Consider the following 27,976-nt stretch of genomic DNA (forward strand, 5'->3'; position numbering starts at 1 on the left):
GAAATTGAAGACTCTTGGTCGGTGCCGTAGCCGCAACAGTCCGCCATTACAGATGATTAGCGCAGTGTAACCTTGAGTCTAGCCGTTACCCTTTGCCACTGTCTCCTCAACTGAAGTCAACGCCTTAGTATGCAGAACTAACTCATTAAACCCATTTGGACTGATACAAACACAAACAAAAAAACAAATTTCTTTTAAGAATGAAAATGCAAACCGTTAGGGTTAGGTTAGGCGTTAGGGTTAGATCAGGGTTAGGGTTAGACATTCATTTCGACCTCATGCATTTACGCCTGCAAGACATTTTAGAGTGTTGCTCATCTGCATACGCGTCTGCTGGACGTTTCCTATCAGAATGCCGCAACAGATGTTTGAAGATACTCCCTTAAGATGTTTATGACGCAAAATGAAAGTAAAACCTCCCCATATCTTAATGGCGTTTATCGCTGTTTGTACATTGTGCAGACTCCAGATAAGCAGCGCCATACGCCTGCGCATGCTTTTTTCCAAGCTAAGATCTCTGGATTCGGTGCTACTCCCGCGCGTGCATAAATATTTCCGATGTATCGCTTCCAAGAGTCAGTTTTATTATGCGACATTCTCCTAAATCAATAAGTAAACATCTCTTGCTATTGGCCCATACTTCATTTGACATCTGATAGGAAACGCCAAATAGACATATGGCCGGTACGTGAGCAAACACTCTAAAAATGTCTTGTGCAGGCTTTAAATGCAGACGCCTGGCGATATGTGCTATCAGGATGCTTTCCGGTGTGTGCAGAAGAAGCTTTACTCCTGGCCGTGACGTTAGGGCTATTTCAAAAAACGCCTGGCTTTATTATCTGATAGAAAAAAAACGCCCTATAGACATACAGTACTGTAGATGAGCAAACAATTTACGCCTTTACAGGAGCCAAACAGATATCTCCGCGGATATACCGCAAAGTATCAGTGTGAGGAAGGAGCAAAATTTGTATCTAACGCTTTTTGTGTGTGAGTGGCTGAGCTTCTGGCCGACATGTTTTTTCTGTTGGTGTCTCTTCAGCGTAGCTGCCAAGCATGGCCGCGCTTTGTATGTGTGTTAGCATTTTAGCTAATCCCGGAATGCCTGTGGGAGAGATTTTCTGACTCGTGTAGGGTATTAACTCCCTGTGGTAACCTCTGGGGGTTCCCCTGATCACACTTCACAGGGGGGTCGTAGCAGCAGGGTTCCTCTGTGTGTGTGTGTGTGTGTGTGCGTGTGTGTGTGTGCGTTGTAAGGCCCAAACAGCCTCAGAAAAACAGGAGACAGTGGGCAAAACCCAATTTGCTGTCATTCTTCTGCTCATTAACGAGAGTGAAAATACATTTCTATCTATAGTCCTGAGAGAAAAACTCTCCGGTGAATGTGTTTTCATACAGTAGTCTACAAAATGTGGTGTCTACAATTGAAAAAAAAATGACATTGAAACATTGTATTAGTCTTTTGTTAAAAGTATGGATAATTCTGATAAATTTAACTTTCTCTGTACAGCCAGTGGTGGTAGTTTTATTATTTTTATTATCTTTTTACCGCCATCTAGTGGTCAGATGCGTTAATTACGCATCGGCCTCTAGCGCCATCTTATGGCCATATTTAAAAGTTACATTTATGCCTATGGCGCCATCTGGTGGTAAATATAGACAAATAAAATTGGCAAACTACAGCAATTCAGTCTGCCATGCACTTTTAAAAGTCTTTCAGCAAGACAAATCCAAACGAAACCGAACAATTCAGGGACAGAGAACCACGGAAAAGTGATTAACGAAGCTCGGTGGCTCGGAAGTCGAGTAACATTCAAACATTCAAATGGGGTTTGACTGAATGGAGACCTTTTTCATCATTTGAATCTACTAATTTCGCAGATTGATACCTGATATGTAAACAAAATAGGTAATGTAAGTATTCTTTATTAAAGGTTTGTTAAAAACACGTCTTCAGTAGTCTCAAACTGCTGTAATTGGTTCAGTCAGTCATCGCTGAGAAAAGTAACAGATTTCACGTACGTCGCCGGTTTCGGTAGGTTTTGTAGTTTCAGCACAGAATGAGTATATATTTGACATTACTAGCATTGAGTTGAGAAAATACGCGTACGAAATACCATTTAAACGAATCGTATTTAATACCTGAACTGATAACTTTATAACCTGCAGTCTGATAAGCTCCGCCTTTACTGACCCTTTTCCCTTTTCCCATTCTCTGCATTTCGCACTTTTGCAGAAGACTTTTCTCAGTTTTGGCAGCTCTCAGAGAGGATCCAGACTGCATATTTGTTTCCAGTTTGTTTGTGTTTGGACATAAACTTTGAGGATATGGCCGAACAAACCAGGAGCGATGGCTTGATTTTCTATGTCAACGGGGAAAAGGTATTTCTTTCTCATGCATATCATCTGCAGAAATCCTCTGTGCAAGTGTAACCTGATCATGGTTGCTTGTAAAATTTAGGTGGTGTTGTTGCCCGTGCAATCCTTATAGTAATGCATAACATAATAAAACAAAGATAGAACTGAAAAAAGACCATCATCATTGACATCGAACACCGAATTATAATCTGTTTAGAGCATTTCAAATAATCTGCAGAAACTAGAAGGTGTTTTGCATATGCTGCGTATCTTTAACAGATAGCTGAGAAGAATAACCGACCACACGACGACTACTGTTTGCGTCCTTTTGCTGAGAAAACTTGTATTGTGTAAACTGTTTTGCAATAAACTGCACAATCCTTAACCTGTATTTTTTCTTACATAAAATGGCGCACTTATAATTACTCTCTCTCTCATCTACAATTTTTTGTAGAAAATAAATAAAAATATGATGGTATGTATATGTATATGTACATACGCCTTTATGTTTTATTTATGCAATGGATTTTTTTGTGATAATGTAGCTAAAGATGTGTCTATATGTATAACTATGATAGTATTACCGTTGATGATTTTATATTTATATTATAAATCTTCAAATATGTAAGTACTAAGATTTGTTACTGTTAACTGGTGAAGTTTTGCATTTTGAATCATTCTCAGAGGGGATTATTTAATGCAAATATTACTCGATCTCATTGTCTCTGGTTTAGTTTTCTGTTCACTCTCTCCTGCTTACCCTACCATGTTGGAATGCCACTTGCGATGTTGGTGTGTGTGTTGTGTGGTGTGTGTGTATGTGTGTGTGCCAGTGCGGTTTGGTTTTGACAGGAAAACTAAGTACTGCCTGTGGTGGAGGGGGAGGATTGTTGGAGCCGTGTACGGTGTCATGGTGGTCCAGATAAGAAACCCTAAGGCTGCCAAAGAACATCAAGTATTTCATTCCACTCTCTTCCTTTCATCAATATTTATACCTTTTATTTATTTTCTTTATCAAACTTAAATTCTTACGTTATTTTTTAAGTGATTCTTCTTTTTCTGAGTGAGTGAAATTTGACATACAGCCAAGTATGGCTGACCCATACTCAGAATTCGTGCTCTGTATTTAACCCAATTCCAAAGGTGCACACACACAGCAGTGAAACACACACACACAACCGTGAAGGGACAACCACACTGGAGCCAGTGGGCATCCATATTCATGCGTGCCACCGGAACCCGCCCGGGGAGTCACCATTTCGGGTGTGTGTTCGGTGCATTGTCTTAAGGGCCCCTCGTCACAGTCGCTAGGTGCTTCGCTGCCGCCCGAGATTCGAATACCGCACAACGCCTTAGGAGGCTTACAGAGTCACTGCCTCTAATAACATTAGGACCACAACCTTCTGAATCGGAAGATAGGCATGCTGCTAATATCTTTACACTTTTATTTATTAATTAGTTTTTGTTATGATAAAAATCTGTATTAAATGTGCTCTGTTCTTCCACTGGACAGTCATTGGTCTGTCAAATGCCTGTCTGCTTCCTGTGTGTGCCAACTTCACGGAAGCAGCTGTGACCACCGAGTGAAGGATTGGAAAGCACCAAAACCAAATTACACCCAGTGCAGGGTAACAGATTCCACATTAGAATCTATATTATACCCTATCCAGATTATGAGATCCAGATCATGACTTTAGTTTTCAGACGCATTATTTAATCTAGATTCCTGTCAATCCAGCTTAGTATATTAGATTGCTGTCAATTCCGATACACTCATCCGATCAGGATTATGAGCATTAAATTATCTGATCATGACTTGGTTTTCATCTCTCTTTACCCCTGCATTTAGGTCAGTGATAGCAAATTTTTGTATTATCTATTAATTGAAAAAATTAATTTAAAATGCAATTTATATGTAAAATTATTTGGAATAAAAAATCTCTCTTTTTCATTTCAAATATAATTACAACAATTATTTTCATATATTATAATAAGTGATAAATTATATACAAATCATATTCTATGGTTAGTAACTAATGTCATGTGGTGTGACTCTAAAAAAACAAATTATTAAAAATAAATCTTATCAAAAATTATATTACAAAACTTTATTATTAAATTGTGTATGCATAATCAGTGTAATATCTGTGGACACATGTAAATGTTACAAATGTAAAATATAAATAACATATAATATAAATAAAAGTCTGCAAGTCTGATTAATATTAAAGCATTATAATATGAATTAATTAGCTTCAAAATAAATATATATAAATTAATATATATATATATAGATTATATATATAACTATATAAGATTTTATATATTACATTTTTTATAATTTTTTAATATTTTATTATAATAATATATATATACAAAATAGTATATATAAAGAATAGAATGAGACGATATTTTAAATATTCACTGTAATGTTTAATCGCTTAGAAGTATTATTAAGTAATATTCTAAAAAAACTTATATATATTGGAATCTAATATTTTAATATGCGGTGTGACTCTCCCAAAAACCAATGGACATTGATGTTTTGAAAATAATTGTATTGTAATGATTAAGTTTTTACACAACATAACACACAAATATTCCAGTATAATATTATTGTGCATCATTGACAGTTGTTTGATTCATCAGGAGCGTATAGCAAAGGGCTCATGGGTCTCAGTGTGGGTTTTGTACTCCTTGGGAGATGGTGATGTCCATGTACGTCATTACTTAGGAAATAACCCAAGCAGCCCACCATGGAGGACGTGACTGAAGGTCTCGCTGGTATGATGCCACATTTACACGGTCTTAAATACACAGCAAAATCATAATAAGACTTTCAATCATGATCAAACATGACTGTTCTATTATTGCAGGTAATTTATGCAGATGCACAGGGTACCGGCCACATTGTTGATGGCTACAGAACCTTCTGTGAGGTGAACAGCAGTCATCCGGGTCATCCTTAATTTGATTCGTTTCAGCTGCTGAAATCATGTGGCACTCATAGACTGGCATGACATTTCAGATCCTTTATGGATTTGTTCCAAAGCTGCCCAACCATTCCCATTTCAGACTGTGTCTAATATTCTCCATTAATTTCAAAACCAGCTTTATGACTCCACATATTTTGATACAGTGTTATTCATTTTTGTTTTTTTTTTTTTTTTTTTTTAACAATGTGATCCATACTTGACATTGCTACGGATTATCTCTAGGATTCTGGGAAGAACAATGTGACTTTTACAATGTGACAGTCAACTAAATTTATTTATGTATATTTATATAAGTTTATCTGACATTTGTGTATTGCAGAATTTTTTTTTTTTTTTTTCTTTTCACTTTTTCTGTTTATAGAGTGAAAACTGTTTGCCAGTTAAATGGCCTCAAACATGCAATATGTCAAATGGAAATGAAAACGGATCTGTGGAGCCCCATAGAGAATGTGAGTATTTTTTATTTTGACTATTGCATACAATTGTTTAAAACAATACTTACCCATATTGTTTATATTTACAGATAAAAATTAATAAATAATAAGTAATGTTATTAAATATATAATAAAATATGATTTTTATCATAATAAGAATACTACTATATAACAAAATACATTGTTATTTCTATCAGATATATATAATATATAAGATATATAGTATTAAATGTGATAATAAACTAAAAAATGTTATCATATTACACATGTTAGAAATAAATATTACAATATTATTAAACTTAATTTTTGTGTTTATTAGGGGTCAACCTGAACTGTTTAGTAAAGGTGACCTGCTTCCCAAGACGACCCAACCCAGGATTCTGATCTTCCCACCCTGAGCTCATGGTTCGTCAGATTGTTCAAAATAGTTCATTGACTTCATTCTAAAGTAGGTTATATAATGATGACTATGAGATTTTAAATTAAGTTTTTGCTTCATGTTTAAGCAAGGTCTAACAATGTTTAACAAAGTCACCACACTAGTTTGTGATTATTTGTATTTTTTTGATAAGCTGCCTGTCAGAAGTTCAGATGTTTTTAACAGCTAAACAACACATTTGGATGTTGTGTAATCATGGTCTATTCTGTTTTTTTGGTGTTTAGAGATTGGCAGAGGTCAAGGACCAAACCACTCAGAGGTTTTGTGGGGAGAGAATGACCTGGATCAGCCCTGGATCTCTAAATGAGCTGCTCCAGCTGAAGGCTGATTACCCACAAGCCCCTCTTGTCAGGGCAACACCAAAACATAGGTTGCGTATTGGCCAAATCAGCCAAAACCTAATAAACTCCAATGGAGTAAACTCCATTTTTTTTCTGCTGAATTGACATTAACAGCGCCCTGTGACATTTACCCCATTGTTGTTTAATAAGTCTACTGGTTTTGGCAAATGTGGGAATACATTTATTTTATTTTTACTTCTACAGGCCTAGATATGAAGTCAAGGGTATCTTCCATCCTGTAATAATATCGCCAACACAAGTGTCAGAAACTGTTCAAGGTTACTCAAAAACCAGAGGGTATGGGGTTTTTTTGCATATGAGCAGATTTTGCTGTTCACAAGGGCAGGTTATTTTTTATTATTATTATATATTTTTAAGTTTTTTTGTACTAAATACACTAGATTATATATATTTTGAATAAGATTTCTATAATTTCGGTTTTTTCATCTTATTTTAGGTTTAGTTTGTGTGCTTTTGTGATTTCATTTTATGTATATTCTAGGTGTTTTTTTTTTCTTTTCATTTTTAGTTTAACATGCATACATACAGTACACACACACACACCACACACCACACACACACATATATTTCATATATATGTATATGAATTTTTTTTAAGTTTAAGTTTTTTTTAAGTTAAGTTTATTTTGCAAGTAATATATTACTTCAGTTTTATTTCAAAGTTATCAGAATTTAAAAAAAAATATTTTTTAATTAACAATAGCAAACACTTCACAAGTGGACAAAATCTATGAAAATATTGCCTAAGAATAGAAACTTGATGAAATCTTATGGATACGTCACTATGAGGTACATATCAGAAATCAATTTTAAAATCTAACAGTGCAGAAAGTCAAATTTTAAGAGTTCACCCCAAAAATGAAAATTATGTCATTATTTACTCACCTCAAGTTGTTCCTCTTTTTTCCTCGTTATACTGAACAAAGAAGATATTTTGAAGAATGTTGGTAAGCAAACAGTGGCTGGTAGCCATGACTTCCATAGCATGGAAAAAAAAAATACTATGGACAGTCAATGGCTACCGTCAAACTGTTTGGTTACCAACATTCTTCAAAAATATCTTTTGTTGAGTTTTGGAACAACTTGAGGGGTGAGTAAATAATGACATAATTTTCCAAGCATTAGTGAATGGTTTGTGTTTGTAGGTGTGTGTGTTGGAGCAGGATGCAGTATGTCGTTTCTGAAGAGTGTGTTGGAGAGAAGTATAAATGATTTCCCACCAGAGAGCACGCACATGTTTCGGGCTTTGCTGCAGAAGATAAAAGCTTGTGGGCGGGACAACCGATCCGAAAACGTGGCCTGGCTGTAAGTGTAAACAAACCCTGAATCACTCTTGCTGCTCTCACAAATTCACATTCACTCATTGATGTATTCTATGCGGAGAAGGGCACGAGCGATCTCAGAAAGCACCAATGAATTCAGAATGCAAATAAAATGATGTATATTACATTTATTGTTACTAATGTGTATATATTATAGACGCTTATTATATCTATAGTATATATAATATTTAATATATTATATAATACCTAACATGTATTTCTATCCCTGGGTAAATCATAGAGTGAATAAAAAGATAATATTTATATTTATATTTTACTTGATTTGATCTTTATTTTAATCACTGCAAGCTTATTTTTAATAGTTTTAGTTAACTATAACAACATTGATCAACATAAAGAGAAAATACTTTAATTTTAAACATGATTAATATTTGAAATTAATTATTTGAATGAATTAAATATTATTAATTATTATTTTAAAATAATCTAATTACTGAAAAAAATTGTTTCAAATTATATGCAAATTAAATAATATTTGAGCATTGAATTTCCAAGTTAAGTAAAAAAAAAAAAAATAAAAGAAAAGCATAATACTTTATTATTTTTAAAATAAGTTAAAATAAATAATGAACTTTTTGTAAATGTTGAATAGTTTTATTTTTAATTGTAAAAATAATCTGCAGTCAAAATTTAATTAGTTTACACTTTATTTTTGCTTATTTATATTATTTATTTTTATGTTTGTTAAACATGTAGACATTGGGTGGCAATATTGCAAGCGCGCGTATCCAAACTCGACCTGACCCCCATCGTTAGCTGCTGGAAGATGCACTCTAGTGGCACTTTCTAAAGGTGAACCAAACTTTTCTATATAAATTTATAATATTTAAATCAGTGTGTTTTAATTATGTTTAATATTTCACATGCTCACATTTTGCATTAATTATGAATATAGTTATTGTACTTCAAGCATGTTTTGCCTGACAGGCTACTCACTTTTCTACCCAATATTCATTACAGATGGACGAAGGAGGGTGCCTATCGATAAAAGATTTTTTCCTTGGATTTGCAAAGACAGTTCCTAAAGCCAGACGAGATAGTGTGTAGTGTCCGTTTTTCATTCCAGCTTCAAGAGGGACCGGTAAGAAATGAACCGTGGGCTAGTTCAGTGCTTGCACACATTTTTTCCAAAAATTATCATTGTTTTTTTTCCCTAGAACGAGATCGTCACCATGCCTTCCGACACGCCCCACGTAGGGAGAGCGCACTAGCTACGGTGAATGCTGGGATGCGCGTTTGGTTCAACGAGAACTCAAATGTAGTGAAGGAGATCAGTATTTATTACGGAGGAGTGGGAGCCACCATCCTCAGCGCTGACCGCGCATGTCAACAGATTGTAGGAAGGTATAGAGTGAATTTATGTTGTCATGTTATTTATTTTTTAAAAGTTTTTGTTTTTCCTTTGGAATTAGAGTTTAAGTAAATTGTGTTTTGTGGAGTAAAACATTTAAATTGGTAATACTTCAGTTGTTGTTTTTTTTTATTGGATTTTTTTTTGCAGTACTTTCTCTGGTAATGGAGAGTAAAAAAAGGTTAAGTTGTCTAATTCTTTGCGTTGTTTTTTGAGTTGAATTTTTTTTTGTGGGAATGGAGTAAAAGTGAAGTTGGCTAATAATTTGCAGTGTTTTTTTTGGATTGCATTTCCTCTGGGATGCGAGAAAGATCTAATGCTTTGCTGTTTTTTTTTTTTTTTTTCTGGTATTGGAGTAAAAGTTAGTTTGCATAATGCTTAGTATAGTTTATTTTACTTGCATTGCCTCTAGGATGGGAGTAAAAGTTGCATAATAGGTTGTGTTGTTTTTTGAGTTGTACTGAATTGCAATAGTTTGCGTTGTTTTTGTGCTTTTAACTTTTTTTCTTTCTCGAAGGCCTTGGGAGGAGGGCAACATTAAAGTGATGTGTACAGCACGCTGGTTGATGAGATCAAACTTGGGCCGTCGGCACCAGGCGGGAAAAGTGGATTTCCGCAGATCCCTTACTTGAGCTTGTTTTTTAAATTCAACTGCTCGTCCTCCAATACCTTAAGGAAAGGATATATGAACCACTTTATGAAATCAATATCACATGGAATTTCAATTTGTTTACCCCTTTTGTTTGTGTGTATCTTTTTACAGGATGTCACTCAGGTGGATATACCCCAAAAGATGCAGAGTGCAATTCAACCTCTCTTAAAAAATATACCAGCCCTGGCTACCAAGAGTTTCAGGTAGCGCTATATGGTCTTTTTATACAGGCAAAAATCAATGGGTATCACCAGTGCTCAAATGGGAAAATTTGTGTTCGAATCCTGCTTGCAACATTCATGTTTTTTCAATTAAAAGTCAGCAAAAACCAAAAAGTACTGAACTTATAGAAGATAAACAGCAGGTAGTGTGTTTTATGTGTACAGAATGTCTTGGAGGGTCAGTCGGCTCAAGATCCGGTGGGCCGACCCATGATGCACCGGACAGCTCTGAGTCAAGCCACAGGAGAGGCCGTATACTGTGATGACCTACCGCAAACTGACGGTGAACTTTTCCTCGTGATCGTGACAAGCTCCAGGCCACACGCCAAGATCACGTAAAAAAACAACCAAAAAAAACTCAAAAAAACCATTCAAAAAATATTTTTAATTACAATTTTTTTTTTTTTTTTACTTTTAATTTGTCATACAAATTAAGTCAAATCAAATTAATTCAATCTCAAACATGGAGTTCTTAAGTATTTATTTGTTTATTTATTGTCATGAAATAGCTTTGATGCTTATGGCATTGGATTTTTATTTATTTGTTGTCATAAATGTAAGAATCCACCCTCCAGCCCAAAAAGCGGCATCCAGTGGCCTGGTCGAAGGTTCAATGCGTAATTTCTGTCTTTTTACTTGCGCTTCTGAATTTATCAGGACTTAATTTCAATTTTAGTCTAGCTCCACGTGCTCAATCTGACTCCAATTTCAAGTGATCAGTTTTTTTTTAATTAGAAATATTGCTTAAATTTAATGATCACAAATAATAATTTAGATATTTGATTATTCCGGGACTCACTATACTTTCAATTATCCGTTCACTAGGGACCCTAATGTCTCTTTTAAGTCTCACGTTGGCCTTTCGTGGATCTTACGATCAACAACTCGCCAGTCTGATGATATTCAGAGGGTGTAGGTAGACTAATACCTGTGTTGCCTGCCACCTACTGCTTGCTTATGACAAAAAGTGTAATTCACTTAGTCCTTGTCTGTACAACTTGCTAATATAAGCGATAGACAGAAACCAGAAGGTCTCCGATGGCGTGCCTACTACTCCTACCATTCATGAATCTTCAGTTTGACCTATCCTGGCCATAGATTTGCAGTAACAAAAGCCTCCCCACAGTTTACTAGTCGTAATGATTTCAGGAGAGTTCAGAATTAAGTCAAATATAACAATTTTATTATCAGTCAGGTAAAAATTGTATCATGCCAATTACATAATGAAACAATTAGAAGCCAATTTAGAAAGGATAATGTAATTTTGAATCACATTGTAACCACGTGGCAACCCTGCTCCTGTACATGGTTTACTGTAGCTATATTGAAAATAGCCAAGTGTTCCACGCAGGAGATAAATAAATTTCACACATGTAACAGTTGTCCTAATTTAACGTAAGACACATGGTCTAAAATGCATAGCAAAGCACTCAGGTGCATATGCGCACATGTAATAGTACAAACAACTCTATGGACACAATGTGTTTAACACAACATTACATTTTAAAAAAAAAAAAAAAGTTTAAATGTTTCCAACTTCAGGAAGATACATTGTATGGAGCATATGAAATACACTCCACACTACGTGCTGATCTGACTACAGAATCACAAAGTAGTGTTTTGTCACTTCCCTTATATACTCAGACCAGACAACAAAGAAACCTTCAAAACAGCTGTAAAAACATAAAAGACCTTTTGGTTTTGTAAGGTTCCTGTGACCCAGGGCCACACCTGGCTGGTGATAGATAAACATTCTCACCGACCCCTAAAGCAGAACACAATTCTACAAAAGTTTTCAATATTCCCATAATACAAGTGACAACTGTGATATTGAGACCATTTTACCAATCGCACATAGACCTCTTAAAATGATACCACACATGACAATTTTACGATCATGAATTCTGAAGATATAGTAAATGTTTTATGTGAGCATAGCAATTTGAGTTCTTGGAATTTTTTCTGCCAACTTTTAGTGACCTGGACTATGTACCCAGGTGAAGGGGCTAACGAGAAAATGGTCTTTCTTCCAGATCTCCCTATCTGATAAGAGTTGATCAAAGTTCAATGTTTTTTAGCATGGCCTTTGCATTGCGAGAGTTCCTGAGTGTTTGGCTTCATGAGGAGTTCATTTCATAAGGAAATAATTTCACTCTTTGCATAAATATAGCCTACAATGGTGAAATGGCAATAAATATTTTTAGTTGAATATAGCCTTTAAAACTGATATGTTTTCATTCATTCATTCAGTGATGATATGGCAATAAATAAATAATGTTCATGAGCATAGTCCTTTATTGATATGGCAATTAACATTTTTTTTTATTCTAATATTTAATAGCATAAATATAACATTTTAAGTTTATATTGAGATGAATATTTATTTATTGTGATAAATGTAGACTAAATGCTAATATGGCAATCAAAATTAATAAAAAATATTATATATAATATAATATATATAAATAAAAATATTTAAATAAAGTTTAATCGTGAATATGGCCTTTGCTGATAAGGAAATTAATGTTCATTTATTTATAATTAATAAGTCATGGTTGCTCATTACTTTGAAAAACTAAATTGAAACCAGCAATGGAACAAATGAGTAACTTCATACCTAAATGGTAGCATTTTCTTACAGTCATATTGACTTCAGTGAAGCTCTAAAGCTGCCCGGTGTGGTGGACGTGATCACTGCTAAAGACATACCAGGCAAAAGGATCAGAACCTTCACAGGATATGATGAAGAACTGCTGGCTGAAGATGAGGTCTGTGTATTATTTAGTGGGGTTTTCTTTGTAAGGTATTTGTTTTAAGTATGAATTTTAATTGCATATTGAAATTCCTCAAAATAAGGCACAATTTGCAATCTCTTCTGCATCCTCAGGTGACTTGTGTTGGTCAGATGGTTTGCGCTGTGGTTGCAGAATCTAAAGCACACGCTAAACGTGGGGCAGCAGTGGTGAAGATCAGCTATGAAGATCTGCAGGATCGCATTTTCACTGTGGAGGTGAGAAGAAATAATCTAGCTGCACTAATTTTTTATTCTCACCTAACTGTATAGTCTGTTTCTTATGGAGCTGCTTTTTGGATCTTGTTTTCAGGAGGCCATCGAAAAAGAGTCTTTCTTCCTACCTAGGAGACAGATTGAGCGAGGAGATGTGGAAAAGGGTTTGAGAGAGGCTGAACAAGTGTATGAAGGTAAGATCGTCCATCTTCCTTTCTGATTACACCTCATTTATGTTCTATAACATGCTTCTACATGCAATATAGGGAGAGATTCGGATTGGAGGACAGGAACATTTCTACTTGGAAACACAGAGTTTTCTGGTCATTCAAATTGGGGAAGAGAAGGAGATGAAAGTTTATTTGTCCACTCAGCACCCAGCATTTACACAAGTATGCTGCTCAGATTCTGTTACATTAAGAAGGCATAAAGGCCTTAAATAAATTTTATATACATATATATTATATAGATATAATTAATTTGGTATATTTAGGACAGGAGATAAACATGTACAAAAAAAAGTTTGTTTGTTTCCAGTTCCTTGAAGGAGTAAGGAGCTGTATATATTTTTTATATATATATGTGTGTGTGTGTATATATATATATATATATATATATATATATATATATATATATATATATATATATATATGTATATATATATATTATTATTATGTCTTTATATTACTATTATTATTATATTATTATTATTATTTTTTGCATTATTGCTATTCACTATTATATAAATTTTTTTTATTTATTAATATTATTGCATTATTTTTATTTTTTTAGGATAAAACGTACATAAACGTGCAAGAAAGTTGGTTCATTGTAGGAAGTCAGTAGCAGAAACTTGTTTTATTATGTTTTATTTTTATTTTTGTTTTGTTATTTATTGTAATCAGATCACAATCAGATCCTTTGCAGATCAAGGAGATTGTAACATAGGAGGTGTGACAGCGCAAGTAGAGGATCCAAAAGCAAGGCTTTATTAAAAGCAACGGTCAGACAGGCAGGTTCAGAACACCAGCAAACAGTAATATCCAAGGCACAGGCAAAAGGGTAATCCAATACACAGGAAATGGTCAGAGCAGGCGGCAAAAAATCAAAAAAACAAGGAAAACAGTCCAGGGTCAAACAAAACAAAAAACAAGGAGAACACTACAGGCTTAACAGTCATCAGCAGAGTGTGTGTGTGTGTGTGTGTGTGTGTGTGTGAGAAAGACTGATGAGGTGATGAGAGACAGGTGACTACAATTGTTGAGTGCTGATGGATCCCGGCAAAGGATTATGGGAAATGGAGTCCTGGGTGAATGGTAAAAGTCATGGATCGAGTGCCCTCTGGTGAAGATCATGGGCACTCCAGTGGAAAATCGTGACAGAGATAAACATGTAATAAAAAAAAAAGTTTATTCCAATTAATTTTAAGAGTTAGTAGCTGAGGTTTAATTTAATTAATTAATTGATTAATGTATTTATTTATTTATGTTATTTTTTTTTTTGAGATCAGGGAGTTAAACGTGCAAGAAAGATATGTTTTGTTCTAATCTGTTGTAGGAGGCAGTAGCTGAGACGCTGGGAATCCCGTCCAATCGTGTTTCTTGTCACGTTAAGCGACTGGGCGGAGCCTTTGGAGGCAAGGTCACCAAAACTGCCATTTTGGCTTCCATCACTGCTGTTGCTGCTTCGAAGTGAGTCAAAATAAGTTGGACGCAAACATCAGATTCATCATGATTATTTAAATTACAAATTAAATATAAATGATTTACATTTGTATTTACCACATGAATATTTTTAATATGTAGAAGTTTGGCAAGTATAGCACTTAACTTTCTCTCTCTGTTCAGGACTGGAAGGCCTGTGCGATGTGTTTTGGAGAGAGGAGAGGACATGTTAATTACCGGAGGACGCCACCCGGTGTGGGGAATATATAAGGCTAGTGCTTTTTCTAAACACTTAATCTAATAACAGCTATTATCTAATCTGTATTCATGTAATTTATTTGGATATTTTTATTTTAACAGGTAGGCTTTATGAAGGACGGGAGGATAACAGCAGCTGATTTCCAGTACTATGCCAATGCTGGAAACGTAGTAGATGAATCCGTACTGGTGAGATGATTTGTCTTCCTGCTGGAGATTAAAATAGTGGCTTAAAAGTGGAAGCTACTTATTCAGGGTGCTGCTTTTGGCCACTATAGACACCTGTGTGAAAGTCATTGGAGAATATATAGTACTAAATGAATACTGTATCTCTTTTCTTATATTTTACTTCTGAAGGTGGCAGAGAAGATCCTCCTGCATCTTGATAACGCCTATAACATTCCTAACCTGCGTGGCCGATCGGCGGCCTGCAAGACCAACCTGCCCTCCAACACTGCATTCCGAGGGTTCGGTGTGCCCCAGTGCATGCTGGTCGTTGAGAGTATGATCGATGATGTTGCACTCAAACTCGGCCGTCTGCCTGAAGAGGTCAGTGTCACAAAATTGTCACATAATGCAGTATAAATTCGTTATTATAGCCTTTGATGCTGATATAGAAATTAATATTTATGTATTTATGATTCATCAATTTATATATTTATTTATTTGCATTAATATAGCCTTTGCTGATATGGTAATTAATATTTATTTATTTGTTTGTTTATTGGAATTAAAATAGCCTTTGTTGCTGAAATTTCGATTTGTTATTTATTTATTGGAATTAATATAATCATTGATGCTGACATGGTAATGAATATTTATTTATTGGAATTAATAAAGCCTTTGATGCTGATATGTTAATGATTATTGATTGATTGATTGATTGTCATAAATACGGGCTTTTTTGAGAATGAGTAAATACATAGTTATCTACTTATTTTCATCTCTCATTATTTGTGCTTTATTCCATATTATTTTTGCAGATCAGGGAGATCAACATGTACAAGGAAGTGTCCCTCACTCACTACAAGATGGAGTTTGACCCAGAGAATCTTGTCCGCTGTTGGAACGAGTGTATGAAAAAAGCTGACTTCAGGCAGCGCCGGCAGGGCATTGATCTTTTTAATCAGCAGAACCAGTTCAAAAAGAGAGGAATCGCCATTGTGCCCATCAAATATGGCATTGGGTTTGCTGAGGCCTTCCTCAACCAGGTTACATTCTTCTAAAACATGCCCCAGTGTCTTTTATATTATTTTAATTGAACTCCAAATGATCTGTTGGTGTTTTTGTTTGTTTTTAACAAAGGCTGCCGCTCTCGTGCATATTTATAAGGATGGGTCTGTGCTAGTGAGCCATGGTGGGACGGAAATGGGCCAAGGCATACACACTAAAGTCCTGAACAGGTCCCACTTTCTGCTTTCTGCATGTACCTGTAACCATTTCATAGTTTTTGGGCTAATCTCAGCTATTTTCTCACAGGTGGCAAGTCGAGAGCTGAATATTCCTACTTCTTTGATCCACATCTCTGAGACCAGCACACAATGCGTCCCGAATACCTGCCCATCTGCTGCGTCCTTTGGTACCGACGCTAATGGAATGGCTGTGAAGGTATCGAACACCAGATTTTGAAATGCCAGATCTGTCTGGACAACATGATTTGTTGATATTGAAGGATTTGATTATTTTGTTTATAGGAGGCAAATTTGAAATCATAAAATGTTATTAATGCACTATTTTTGGATTGTTCAAATCATACTTTTGCAGGATGCCTGTCAGATACTATACAACAGACTAGAACCAATCAGAAAGAAGAATCCTAAGGGAACATGGCAGAACTGGGTAAAGTGGACAAACCATTAAAGTTTTTGCTTTTTGATGCAAAATGAAAATGATGAGTACAGTTATTTCTGCTACAATATCTTGTATGGATATTACACATAGTTCTGACTTCAAAATCTGATAGAATCGGCCACATTCAATACAGTTCTGAAATAGTTGCACATTATTTTGTATTAATAATTATATATTAATATCATCTACAGTTAGATAAATTAAATATATTATTTAGTGGAAGATTTGTGTTTTATTAAAAAATATTAAGTTTAATCTATTTATTATTACATATTGGTGTTTTCTTTATTATATTACTATTGCTCCTTTTATATAAAAACAATAAGCTACTCAAAGCCATGTGTTACGGACAATGTTTAATTATTATTTTTTATTTAAATGTATTATATATTTTATTTTTGATATATTTAATGTATTTTTTATGTCTTTAAAGATAATAACAGCATTTTTGCAGAAGATCAGTCTGTCAGCCACAGGATACTACAGGTAAACTGCCCAAACTTCATTTAAAAGGAGCATTTTTGGGTTTTAAATGTACTTTGAGACATTGAAGTTGTAGTTGTTTGTCAACAGTGTGATCTTCGTTGCATCATCAAAGAAGCAAACAAAGGCTTACAACTAGACAAAACATGGAGGTTTTGTTTAATGCTTAATGAGAGTTTTGTCTGTTTTCAGAGGCCACGATCTAGACATGGACTGGGAGAAGCAGGAAGGCAAGCCGTACGCTTACTTCACGTATGCAGTGGGCTGCAGTGAGGTTGAGCTGGACTGTTTGACTGGAGAGTACAGGGTAAATCCAGATATGATGAAGAAGATTTGTGGCATGTACATTTTCAGCTATTTGTCAAGTCAGTGTAAAACTCATCTGACATACTATATCTTTTTCTCATAGACCCTGAGGACTGATATTGTTGTTGATATCGGCAGAAGTATAAATCCATCCATTGACATTGGTCAGGTAAGATGATCTCTACGATGTTTCTCCTCTTAATAGAATTTTTTTTTTATTTAATAGCAAAATATATAATCTATACACCAGTGATTAATAAATATGCCTGATTATTAGCTATTTTTTTTTTTTTTTTTTATAACCATTGCCCAGTAACAGAAGTGTTAGCTCCCCCTTGTGTCAGGTCCAAGAGTAATTTTGAGCAAAATATATGTATTTTTAATAATTGTAATATCTTTTGTTCATAATTGTCATCAGTTTTATTTAATGTAAACATTATAATAATTTTGTTTAGCATTACTTCTTTTGTTTAGCATTACGTCACAGGAATAAAAATTACATTTTAAAACATATTCAAATGGAAAACAGTTTATTTAAATTGTAGTAATATTTTGCAATATTACAGCATTTGCTGTATTTTTGTTAAAAAAAAAACATATTCTCATATAATATGTGTGTCTGCGTTAGATTGAGGGAGCATTCATGCAGGGTCTGGGTCTCTACACCATGGAGGAGCTCAAGTTTTCTCCGTCTGGTGTTCTGTACACACGTGGACCAAGCCAGTACAAGATCCCATCCTTCTGTGATGTCCCTCTGAAGTTCAACGTCTACCTTTTAGCCGGCTCATCCAACCCTCACGCCATCTATTCATCAAAGGTGATTCACTCATCTTCTCCTGCTACTGTACTATACTGTACTAAGTTTCAGGTCACTGCAGAGTTTATTTATTTGGATTTTGTGGAATCCTTGTGGTTTACTTCACATCTAATTGCATTCAAACCTAATATTGCACCCTAGTTATGATTTTTGTAATTTTTTTGCGTTTTTCCAGATCTGCTCTAGAGGTAACATCACTGCAAACTAAAGCATTCTCATCCTCTTGTTTTAGGGAATTGGAGAGCCGACTGTTTTTCTTGGCAGTTCTGTATTCTTCGCTATTAAAGACGCTGTGACTGCAGCTCGAAAAGATGCAGGTTTAACAGGCCCCTTCCAGCTGAACAGCCCTGCCACCCCAGAGCGGGCATGTCTGGCCTGTGCCACACACTTCACACAGATGGTACGAGAGTTACAGTAACCCATTTGTGCTTTTTGAGTCCAAATATAGATTAAACAAATACTTAATAAAGATAAATGTGGTAAAAAAAAATTTCTTATAAATACTTATTATTTGATTGTCATAATTGAAATATATACAAAATATAAACAAAATATAATTTGTTTTCGGTAGGTTGCACAAAGTGAATCAACTTCTGGACCAGCTCAGCCGTGGGCTCTGAACATATGAAAACATCATCATCATCTTATTACATTTTATTCTGATTTAAAGCTATTGAGTTGCTCTTATTAAATCACACAACATTTATGTAGACACAAGACAGTCACCTGATTTAACATCCAACTATTATCAGCTGTTTTCTGAACGATAAGTAATCTACAAAAATAAAATAAAAATAAAATAAAGAAGTTGCATGCAAACATGTCTCAAGAACAATTTTTAGTTATTCACGCTTATTAATATATTTTAATTTCATCTCACATAAATCAGTTCTCTTGACATTTAGGCTTAGACTTAAACAGCTATTATAATAAATGTGAATTAATCTACATCATGCAACTGACTGAGCAAGTTCCTTATTGCTTTTATAAAACATTAACTGCATAATAAAAATATTAAAGAAGGTTAGAAGTCCCCGGCATGTAAATTGAGGACCTGATAGCCAGTTTATAAGCTCAAAGTCTAAATGAAAAGAAAGTGACAGCTTGTTTGCATTACAGAGTTTGAATAATCTGACGTTTTTCTTCACACATTGATGGTCCAGGGTTTGCTTTTTACTTTCCTATCCAAAGTATTCTGTAAAAAAAAAAAAAAAAAAAAAAAAAAAAAAAAAAAAAAAAAGTAGAAAGAAAAGTAATATTTAAATGATGAATTTGTAAATTTGTTTCTAGGAGCCAAAACTGATAAACCTGAAGTAATGTATAATAATATAACAAATAAAATATTATCTATTAAATGTATTAGATTATAGTGATATAATCTAATTATATATATATATATATATATATATATTATATATATATATATATATATATATATATATATATATATATATATATATATGAATATATATGAATATGAATTTACTGTATTAACACTGTTCACCCACCTTCACAGTCCATACGTATCTTTTCCACAGTAGCAGGAGAAGAGAAAGGGAAACTGTTGCTCAGGCCTCTCTCTCTCCGTGCAGCTGCCATCGCTTCTTTAAAGGGTTAGTTTACCCAAATATGAAAATTCTGTCATTAATTACTCACCCTCATGTCGTTTCGAACCCGTAAGACCTTCGTTCATCTTCGGAACACAAATTACAATTTTTTTTTCGATGGAATCTGGAGCTGTCTGACAACAATGCAACAATTTCAGCAATGCAACTGAAAAGGAGATCTGTGAATGAATCCACGTGACATCAGTGGTTCATTCACAATTATACGAAACTACGAGAATACTTTTGTGCACAAAAGTGCAGTATTGTGATATGTATCGTATCGTATCGTGGCCTCTGTATCGGGATACGTATCGTATTGTGACTTTGTTGGCAATATACAGCCCTACTTTGTAGTAATATTGACAAATAAACAGTTAAAAGCTTTGAAGTGATCATGTGAACCAAACTGCACCATTTTATATGCAGTGTCACAAGTTTTTACCCACCTGGTTATAGAAGCCCTTGGAGAATCCAATTCTAAACTTCAGTGGGATAGTGGAGATCCCTCTCTTCTTCCAGTGGTTGTGGGCATTAAACTGCTCAATGGACAGACATCGATGGGTGTAGTCTGATTTCTCCAGACACTCGTTCCAGCATTGCACCATGTCATGAGGAGAAAAGAGCTGCTTGTGGTGGGTGTAGCATTTCTCATCCTTGTACATGTTGATATCTCTCACCTGTATAGTAAGACACATTTTTATTTTTATACAATTTTCAACAATATTATCATGCTCAACATCATGAACCAACAGTTGTAGCGTTTTTAACATTTAAGTTCAAATTTTTCAAATTTCAACCCATTAAGTCTGTGTTGAATTCTGTTTAATCAACTTGTCTTTAATCCCACCAGATGTGCAGGTAAGCCACATCTGGCGGCCACCTCATGTAGAACGCTCTCAATGTTGGTCAACTCTTGAGGTCCACCAAATCCATGGAAGGCTGTATATGAGGGTAGGTCTTGCACACCAGTCAATGTCCACGTAGATTTGGGATCTTGTAGCCATTATCCATGTGAAGGAGAGCTTTCTCCACTATCTGGTAGTAAATTATAGAAGATACGTGACTTGGAGACTGACCTACATGGGAATTTAAGGTAACCTAGCTTACAGTTCCTTATTATCAGGATTAACTTAATAGATTTTCAACATTTCATAAAGGGATTGGCCATTTCAAAATGTGAAACATTCCAGTTTTTCTTGTTAAGTCTTAAAAACTAACATACAAAGGAGGATTCGTCCAGAGTGCATCCTCCATTACTGTAGTATGTAATATCAACAGCCAGGATTGTTCAATCATTCATGTATCCAACCTGTAGGAAAAAGGCAGGACTTAAGCTGTTGTGATGCTTCACAGTTATTCAGTCAACATATTGTTACCAATAGTAAAACATTACCTTGTACTTTCCCTAGAAAGGGGACCTGCCACTGGTGAATAACATGTCATCTCCACGTTCTAGTACGCATCGTACAGCACGGCTAGTCCTGTGGTTAAATTTGAGGATACAGTCAGTACTTAGCATTATCTTTTAGTATTGTGTTAAAGGCTGCTTTCATAGCATACTTTCTTTGCACTTCACAGAAATAAGAAAACAATGCACTTATATATAAGCAATAAGGGCAAATACAAAATCAGTTAAATAAGTGCCATTCTGTAAAAGGTACAAGTCTCATTTTGCCATACTTGTAAGTGGCTGTAGCAGTGATTGCAGATAATGATCCAATCTTCATGACTTTGACACCAAATCCACCTCCCAGCCTCTTCACATGACATGTGATCTTATTGGAGTCAATGCCAAGAGTGATGCCCACCACTTCCTGTTGTTCAAAAGAGGAAATTAGGTAAAAAATTGAGGAAGAGTATGTGAATAACATTTTTTTTTAATCAACTTTTTTCATGCTCCGCATTCTTCTTTTTTTTTTTTTTTTTTTTAAATACAGATTTAAATTAATAAAAAATAAATATCTTTATATTGAATAATATCCAACCGTTTATGTCCTTGGGGCAATACAGACCTGAGTAAAAGCTGCATGCTGACTGGCAACATAGGGCTCCATTTCACCTGCCTCTCCCTTAGGAATCGCAATCAGTCCCTGCGTTTCCATGTAGAAGTGTTCTTGACCACCCATATACAGTTCACCTGTGAGAATTATAAAAGAAATATATATATATAAGTCAAAGAACAGTTCAAAAAAGCATCAAAATGATATTTAGATTTAATTGTACAAACCCTTCAGTATGTGGTCTGCTTTCTCAAAGCCTTCTTCCTCATTTCCTCTTTCCAGTTTTCTCTTTGGGGCAAAAATGACTGGTGTTCAATGGCCTCCTTAATAATAAAGATGTTGGGGTAATTAGTAGGATTGGATGAACGTGCTGCTCCTCAACTTTTGTTTGGTACTCCATTATGAAGTATTTTTCTGAATATGATTTTGTTTACAAATACCTCTATAGTGAAAAAGACAGTTTGGATGTCCACCTGCTCGGCTACTCGTTTGGCTTGTTCTCTGGTTTCAGCCACAATGGTGCCGATAATCTGCCCTACACAAATGACCTGCAAAGTGCAAACAGACAAGACACAACATTACAGTGTACCTAAAATTAAAAAGAAGCAATATTGACTAAGAAGAAGTTACATCTAATGATAGATATAGTAAGGCTTGAAACATCTTAGATAGGATTAATTTAGTATTCAGATCAATCTTTAAACCAGAGAATATTTATTGTGGTACCTCCTTTTCTGCAAAAAGCTCCTCTGGGTTGTTGAACCAGAGTCTTCGATTCTGACCAGGAACATCCTTGGCAGAGATGAAGGTGATCACTCCAGACGTGGCTAGAGCCACTGGTGCATCTATAGAGCTGATGTGAAGACAAGGTTGAGACAATGAGATTTGGATTTTCAAAGAAATTAAAAATTGTCCAGCTCATTCACTTAATGGATGACTTAGTTAAACAAGCTACCCCCCATCATTGTGCAAGGCTTAGGACTTAATAGATTGTGTACTCCCTTTAGTTGCAAACATTAGTCTCTGGACCTTTAAGACCCTACCCATAACACCCCAGTAGACCCACCTACTCAGGTGAATATAAAGTCCAGGTCTGACAGCCCAAAGACACTAAAACTCAGCACAGGAGCATCCTGAACATCTCTACACACTGAGACAATATAGATATAATATATCTATATATAATAGAATAAAGAGCCTCCCTCTCCATTCTGCTGCTGCTGTTTGGCGTCTCACAGGCGTCTCCTCTCATGGTAAGATCTCTACTATCTCCCCCAAAAAATAAAAAACATTCCTCAAATGAGTCTTTTAAACATCTCTGTTTTTGCAGGAGGAAGGGTTTGAAGGAGTGTTTGTGTCAGAGCCAGAAAGAGTGGACATCACTACAAGGATTTTGGAGACCAACAATGGTCAGACACCTTGTAGATTTCTATAAAGCCAGCAATGGGTTTCACAAGATAGTTGGAAAAAAAATAGTCTAGAAGTATAAATATTTCACCTAATCTCTTTAAAAACAGGATCTTCTGACGTCTTGATTGAAGGAGATCTGGTGTTTCCCAAAACCAGAAATGCTCCCTACTGCTTAAACAACAACTGTTTCTTGAAGAAAAACTCTAACAATATAGTGGAGGTCCCTTACATAGTGAACAGTGAATTCTGTGAGTGAATCTCCTTCATTCATTGAACATATTTCTCATTTTAAATCTGTCAGCCTTTTTGTTTTCAGCCTATTATGACAAATCAGTGATTGCGAACACCATGTCCACCTTTCACTCCAAAACCTGCATCCGCTTTGTGGCCAGATAAACTGGTGCTTCTCTTCTCTTGGTAGAACTGGTGGCAAACAGGAGGTCTCCCTCAACAGGCAAGGCTGTGTGTATCATGGCATCGCTCAGCATGAGCTCAGTCATGCTCTGGGCTTCTACCACGAGCAAACCTGGAGCGATCTTGACCAGTACGTCAGGATCAACTGGAAGAACATATCTCCCGATATGGCCTACAACTTCCAGAATCAAAAGACCAACAACCAAAACACTCCATATGACTACGGCTCCGTCATGCATTATGGAAAAACAGCCTTCTCTATCCAGCCCGGCCTGGAAACCATCACTTCCACTCCTGATAAGACGGTGGAAATTGGACAGAGGCAGGGAATGTCCAACATCGACATCCTGAGGATCAACAAGCTGTATGGATGCTGAAGATGAGGAATTTTTACATTTGTATTATGTGTGTAGATGAATAATGGAATGAGCTGATTCTTTGTCTTGTGTTGGTGTTCATTTTCGGGAATGTGTAATTGGGTTGGGAAAAATAAAATGAATCAGACTGATCTTTTTTTCTGTTTTTTTTTTCTCTATTATTCAATAAATATTGAATGAATTACATTCCACTAACATGATCTTTGCATGAACCATGGTGCTGGTTACCACTGAAACAAACAGTTCTCCTTTAACAGCCGGAAGGTCATCATAATAAACAGCTTCTCCTGTTGTCTGCTGAAGAGCAGCTTGGTGTACATTTGGACGTCCCACTGGGCCACTAGAAGACTGAGTCTCTGGTACAAGCTGTAATTTAATTGGTAATAATTAATTGATTAAAATTGTTAACCACACTTGATATAAAAATGCAAGCTTTGTTTTGCGTTTATTTTTGTGTAACTCGGGTCTGCCTACCTGGAATGAGTTGTTTCCTTGTGGCACCTCATTTTTGAAGGGTTTTAATGTCCTGAGATATTCAAATGGCATATCATGCATGCCAACCTCCTTTAATGACACAATAAAATAATATTATATTTAGTAGGAATTAAGTAAACTGTCCTGCTTTTAAACTGATAATTAGCATAGTCAAACCTTCTGTTGGAGCTCCAGCAGCACTTGTGTGTACAACTTGAAAAAGAAGCGGAGTACTAAACTCTTGTGATACTCTTCCCGTCCACCAGGGGCAGTAGGGGGCACAGAAATTTCTTCTTCTAAGAGCTGTGTTCCCTCTACCAGAAGTTTCTCATCCCATTTTCTAGCAATCAAAAATCAGTGCTCACTGACTAGGATGTATGAAATATAACACAAAAAAAAAATAGCAGGTAATGCACTTTCCATATCAGATATATTGGGAAATGACAAATATTACAATAAGGATGTTATAGGAAATTATGTACAAATAAAGTCCAAATATACTGGCATTACCATTAGAAACAATGTGTAGCGTACACTCTGCTGCTGTTAGAATGCTGCTCAAGTCATATTTGGGGTTGGCGCTCAGGATATTTCCACCCAGGGTATTTTAGCCACAGCCATATCACCCTGCAGCCCAAGACTGGTTGCCTACCGAAGCTAAGCAGGGTTGAGCCTGGTTAGTACCTGGATGGGAGACCTCCTGGAAAACTAGGTTGCTGTTGGAAGAGGTGTTAGTGAGGCATGCAGGGGGTGCTCACCCTGTGGTCACGTGGGTCCTAATGCCCCACTATAGTGACGGGGACACTATACTGTCAAAAGGCACTGTCCTTCAGATGAGACCTTAAACTGAGGTCCTGACTCTCTGTGGTCATTAAAAATCCCATGGCACTTCTCGTAAAAGAGTAGGGGTGTAACCGTGATGTCCTGGCCAAATTGCCCCTCTGGCCTTTGTCAATCATGGCCTCCTAATAATCCCCAACCACTTGATTGGCTCTGTGACTCTCTCTCCTCTCCACCCGTAGTTGGTGTGTGGTGAGCGCAGTGGTGCCGTTTTACTGTGGCTGCCGTCGCATCATCCAGGTGGATGCTGCACACTGGTGGTGGTTGAGGAGAGACCCGCTTTGGGCAGGGCCGGATTAACCATACGGGCAACTGGGCAATTGCCCAGGGGCCCAAGACCTCTAAAGGGCCCAGGGCAGCAAGGGCACGAGCAAAATACTGTATCTGGTAATCTCCCGCTTTAAATTAAACAAACTGTCAACACGGGCTTTTGCACTGCACAGAGAGACGCTGCGCTGCCTATGACTTTGAACGTGAGTTGAGAGCGGTTGAGAGTCAGTCTCATGCGGACTGACCAATGAAGAGAGGGCCTCAAGTTAAAACCCTCTCCTCATTGGTCAGTCCGCTTGAGGTGGGTCAAATGTTACGCCGAGCGTGTTACGTCAGGCGTTGCTACAACAGAAAAAAATCTGACATGGAGAAGCTACACAAAAAAAAAAAAAAAAAAAATTTTACATGGAGAAGCTAAGTGGGAGCGCGAAGCGGAAATTAAAAAAGGAAAAGGACATAAGAAACGCAGAAAATTTAAAGTATATACCTAAAATAGGTAATTTCTTCACTCCTGTTAATGTTGCCGACAGTTCTGTTAAGTCAGCTTCCGTCAACGACGAGGACAACTCAGCTAGCCAGGACTTTTCTACACCGCCAGCTTACGTTTACAGCCCGGAGAGCGAAGAGCCAGCAGCAACTTCAAGCAACAACCCAGAGGCAGCGAGTCTGATCGTAGAGGGAAGCGGTGATGGCGGGTCTCCAGTGTCTCCGCCGGCGCCGCCGCCACCTGAGCCGCTTGTCGAGTCTGGGAGCAGCCCCTGCATCTCAACGCCTCTACTCCCTGGGGATCCTGCACTGTGGGGGGCCGTTACGGAGCGGCTCCGGGAAGAAGCCATTTACCGAGGGCCTGCAGCTTTCCAGAACCGGGCCGCCAAGTATCCTGCATCGGTAAGGGAGTCCGGACTTGGAAGTAACAGGACACGCTCCCTCACCAACGATTTGCTTCACTGCCGGCTCCCAAACAATCAAATTGTGCCAAGGGAATGGCTTCTTTACTCGCCATCAACTGGATCAGTTTATTGTTATGCCTGCAAACTTCTGTCATCCCAAAAGCACGCATTTATCATTGAATTCTGTGATTGGAAACATCCAGAGAGGGTTAGTGATCACGAAAAGAGTGCAGAACATAGACAAAACATTTGGTTTGAGCCCATCCACAGCCACACAGGTTTCAGCCTAGCTGAATCTGTGATTGAAATGGTGTGTCGCTTGGGGTTAGACTTGTTAGACTGTCGTGGCCAAAGTTACGATAATGCTAGCAACATGGCTGGCAAATACAGCGGGCTCCAGGCGCACTTGAAAAAACAAAACCCGCTCATTCATTATACACCGTGTGCTGCCCATTCTCTGAACCTCGTAGGGGTTAACTGCGTTGATAATTGCTGTGAGGAGGTTAACTCTTTTTTTTGAACTGCTGCAGTCTATGTATAGATTTTGTAGTGCATCAACACATCGCTGTAATACAGTTTTCAATAACAGCGAACATAACATTAAATACACTTTTAAATCCCTCAGCACCACCCGATGGAATTGCAGAGCAGACTCCACAAAAGCTCTCAAAGAAAATTACGGGGCAATTAGAGATATATTAGCCAAAATATCTTTAGACTGTGATGAGAAAACACAAACTAAACTCGAAGCTGCTGCATTGGTCGCAAAACTTGATAAACTGGAGACGGTAATAATGACTATGCTGTGGGACCGGGTACTGCATAGATTTAAGGCAACAAGTGACCAGCTCCAAAAAAGTGATATGGATTTAGCTACTGCTCTTGGCCTTTTGCGCTCACTGCTTTCATATGTTGGCACTCTACGAGAACAGTTTTTCAGAGCTCGAAGAATCAGCACGCGCGGTCAGTGTGACACAAAACTACCAGTTTGACACTAAACGTGTGAGAAAAAAAAAGAGATTTGCAGATGAGTCTGCTGATGACAGCAAAGCAGATTTTAATGACAGCAGTCAGAAATTTAAAGTTGAAACATATTACGTCATCATTGACAGACTTTGTTCATGCCTATCCAAGCGCATAGAAGCCTACACA

General features: G+C 36.5%; 2 protein-coding genes and 1 pseudogene across 2 annotated transcripts; all 3 read left to right on the forward strand.

Moving 5' to 3' along the window:
• The first annotated feature begins 2,328 nt into the window (after positions 1-2,328).
• Positions 2,329-19,497, forward strand: LOC109060027 (aldehyde oxidase 3-like). Its single transcript, XM_042712303.1, is given in 29 exon segments — positions 2,329-2,382; positions 5,235-5,297; positions 6,452-6,597; positions 6,773-6,836; positions 6,838-6,865; positions 7,735-7,894; positions 8,893-8,906; positions 9,090-9,276; positions 9,801-9,868; positions 10,047-10,138; positions 10,322-10,491; positions 12,798-12,924; positions 13,044-13,166; positions 13,261-13,357; positions 13,431-13,555; positions 14,721-14,854; positions 15,011-15,098; positions 15,188-15,274; positions 15,443-15,634; positions 16,069-16,296; positions 16,391-16,478; positions 16,557-16,693; positions 16,850-16,924; positions 17,370-17,422; positions 17,612-17,726; positions 17,829-17,894; positions 18,354-18,542; positions 18,775-18,942; positions 19,114-19,497. Coding segments are annotated over 29 exon segments (3,195 nt in total). The 3' UTR covers positions 19,171-19,497.
• A 3,454-nt stretch (positions 19,498-22,951) lies between these two features.
• Positions 22,952-24,492, forward strand: LOC109060048 (annotated as a pseudogene).
• A 1,605-nt stretch (positions 24,493-26,097) lies between these two features.
• LOC109060026 lies at positions 26,098-27,767 on the forward strand. Its single transcript, XM_042711750.1, has 2 exons — positions 26,098-26,298; positions 26,340-27,767. The coding sequence occupies exons 1-2, from the start codon at positions 26,182-26,184 to the stop codon at positions 27,342-27,344; spliced, it is 1,122 nt and encodes a 373-aa protein (XP_042567684.1). The 5' UTR covers positions 26,098-26,181; the 3' UTR covers positions 27,345-27,767.
• Positions 27,768-27,976: the final 209 nt, after the last annotated feature.

This window comes from Cyprinus carpio, chromosome A22 (genome assembly GCF_018340385.1).
Source record: "Cyprinus carpio isolate SPL01 chromosome A22, ASM1834038v1, whole genome shotgun sequence".
In the NCBI taxonomy this organism is placed as follows: Eukaryota; Metazoa; Chordata; class Actinopteri; order Cypriniformes; family Cyprinidae; genus Cyprinus; species Cyprinus carpio.

Excerpts from the sequence above, each read along its gene's own strand:
- LOC109060026 (XM_042711750.1), top strand. The coding sequence starts at position 26,182 with ATGAAGAGAGGGCCTCAAGTTAAAACCCTCTCCTCATTGGTCAGTCCG. Across the intron at positions 26,299-26,339 it reads ACAACAGAAAAAAATCTGAC|ATGGAGAAGCTAAGTGGGAG; the intron begins ATGGAGAAGCTA and ends AAAAAATTTTAC.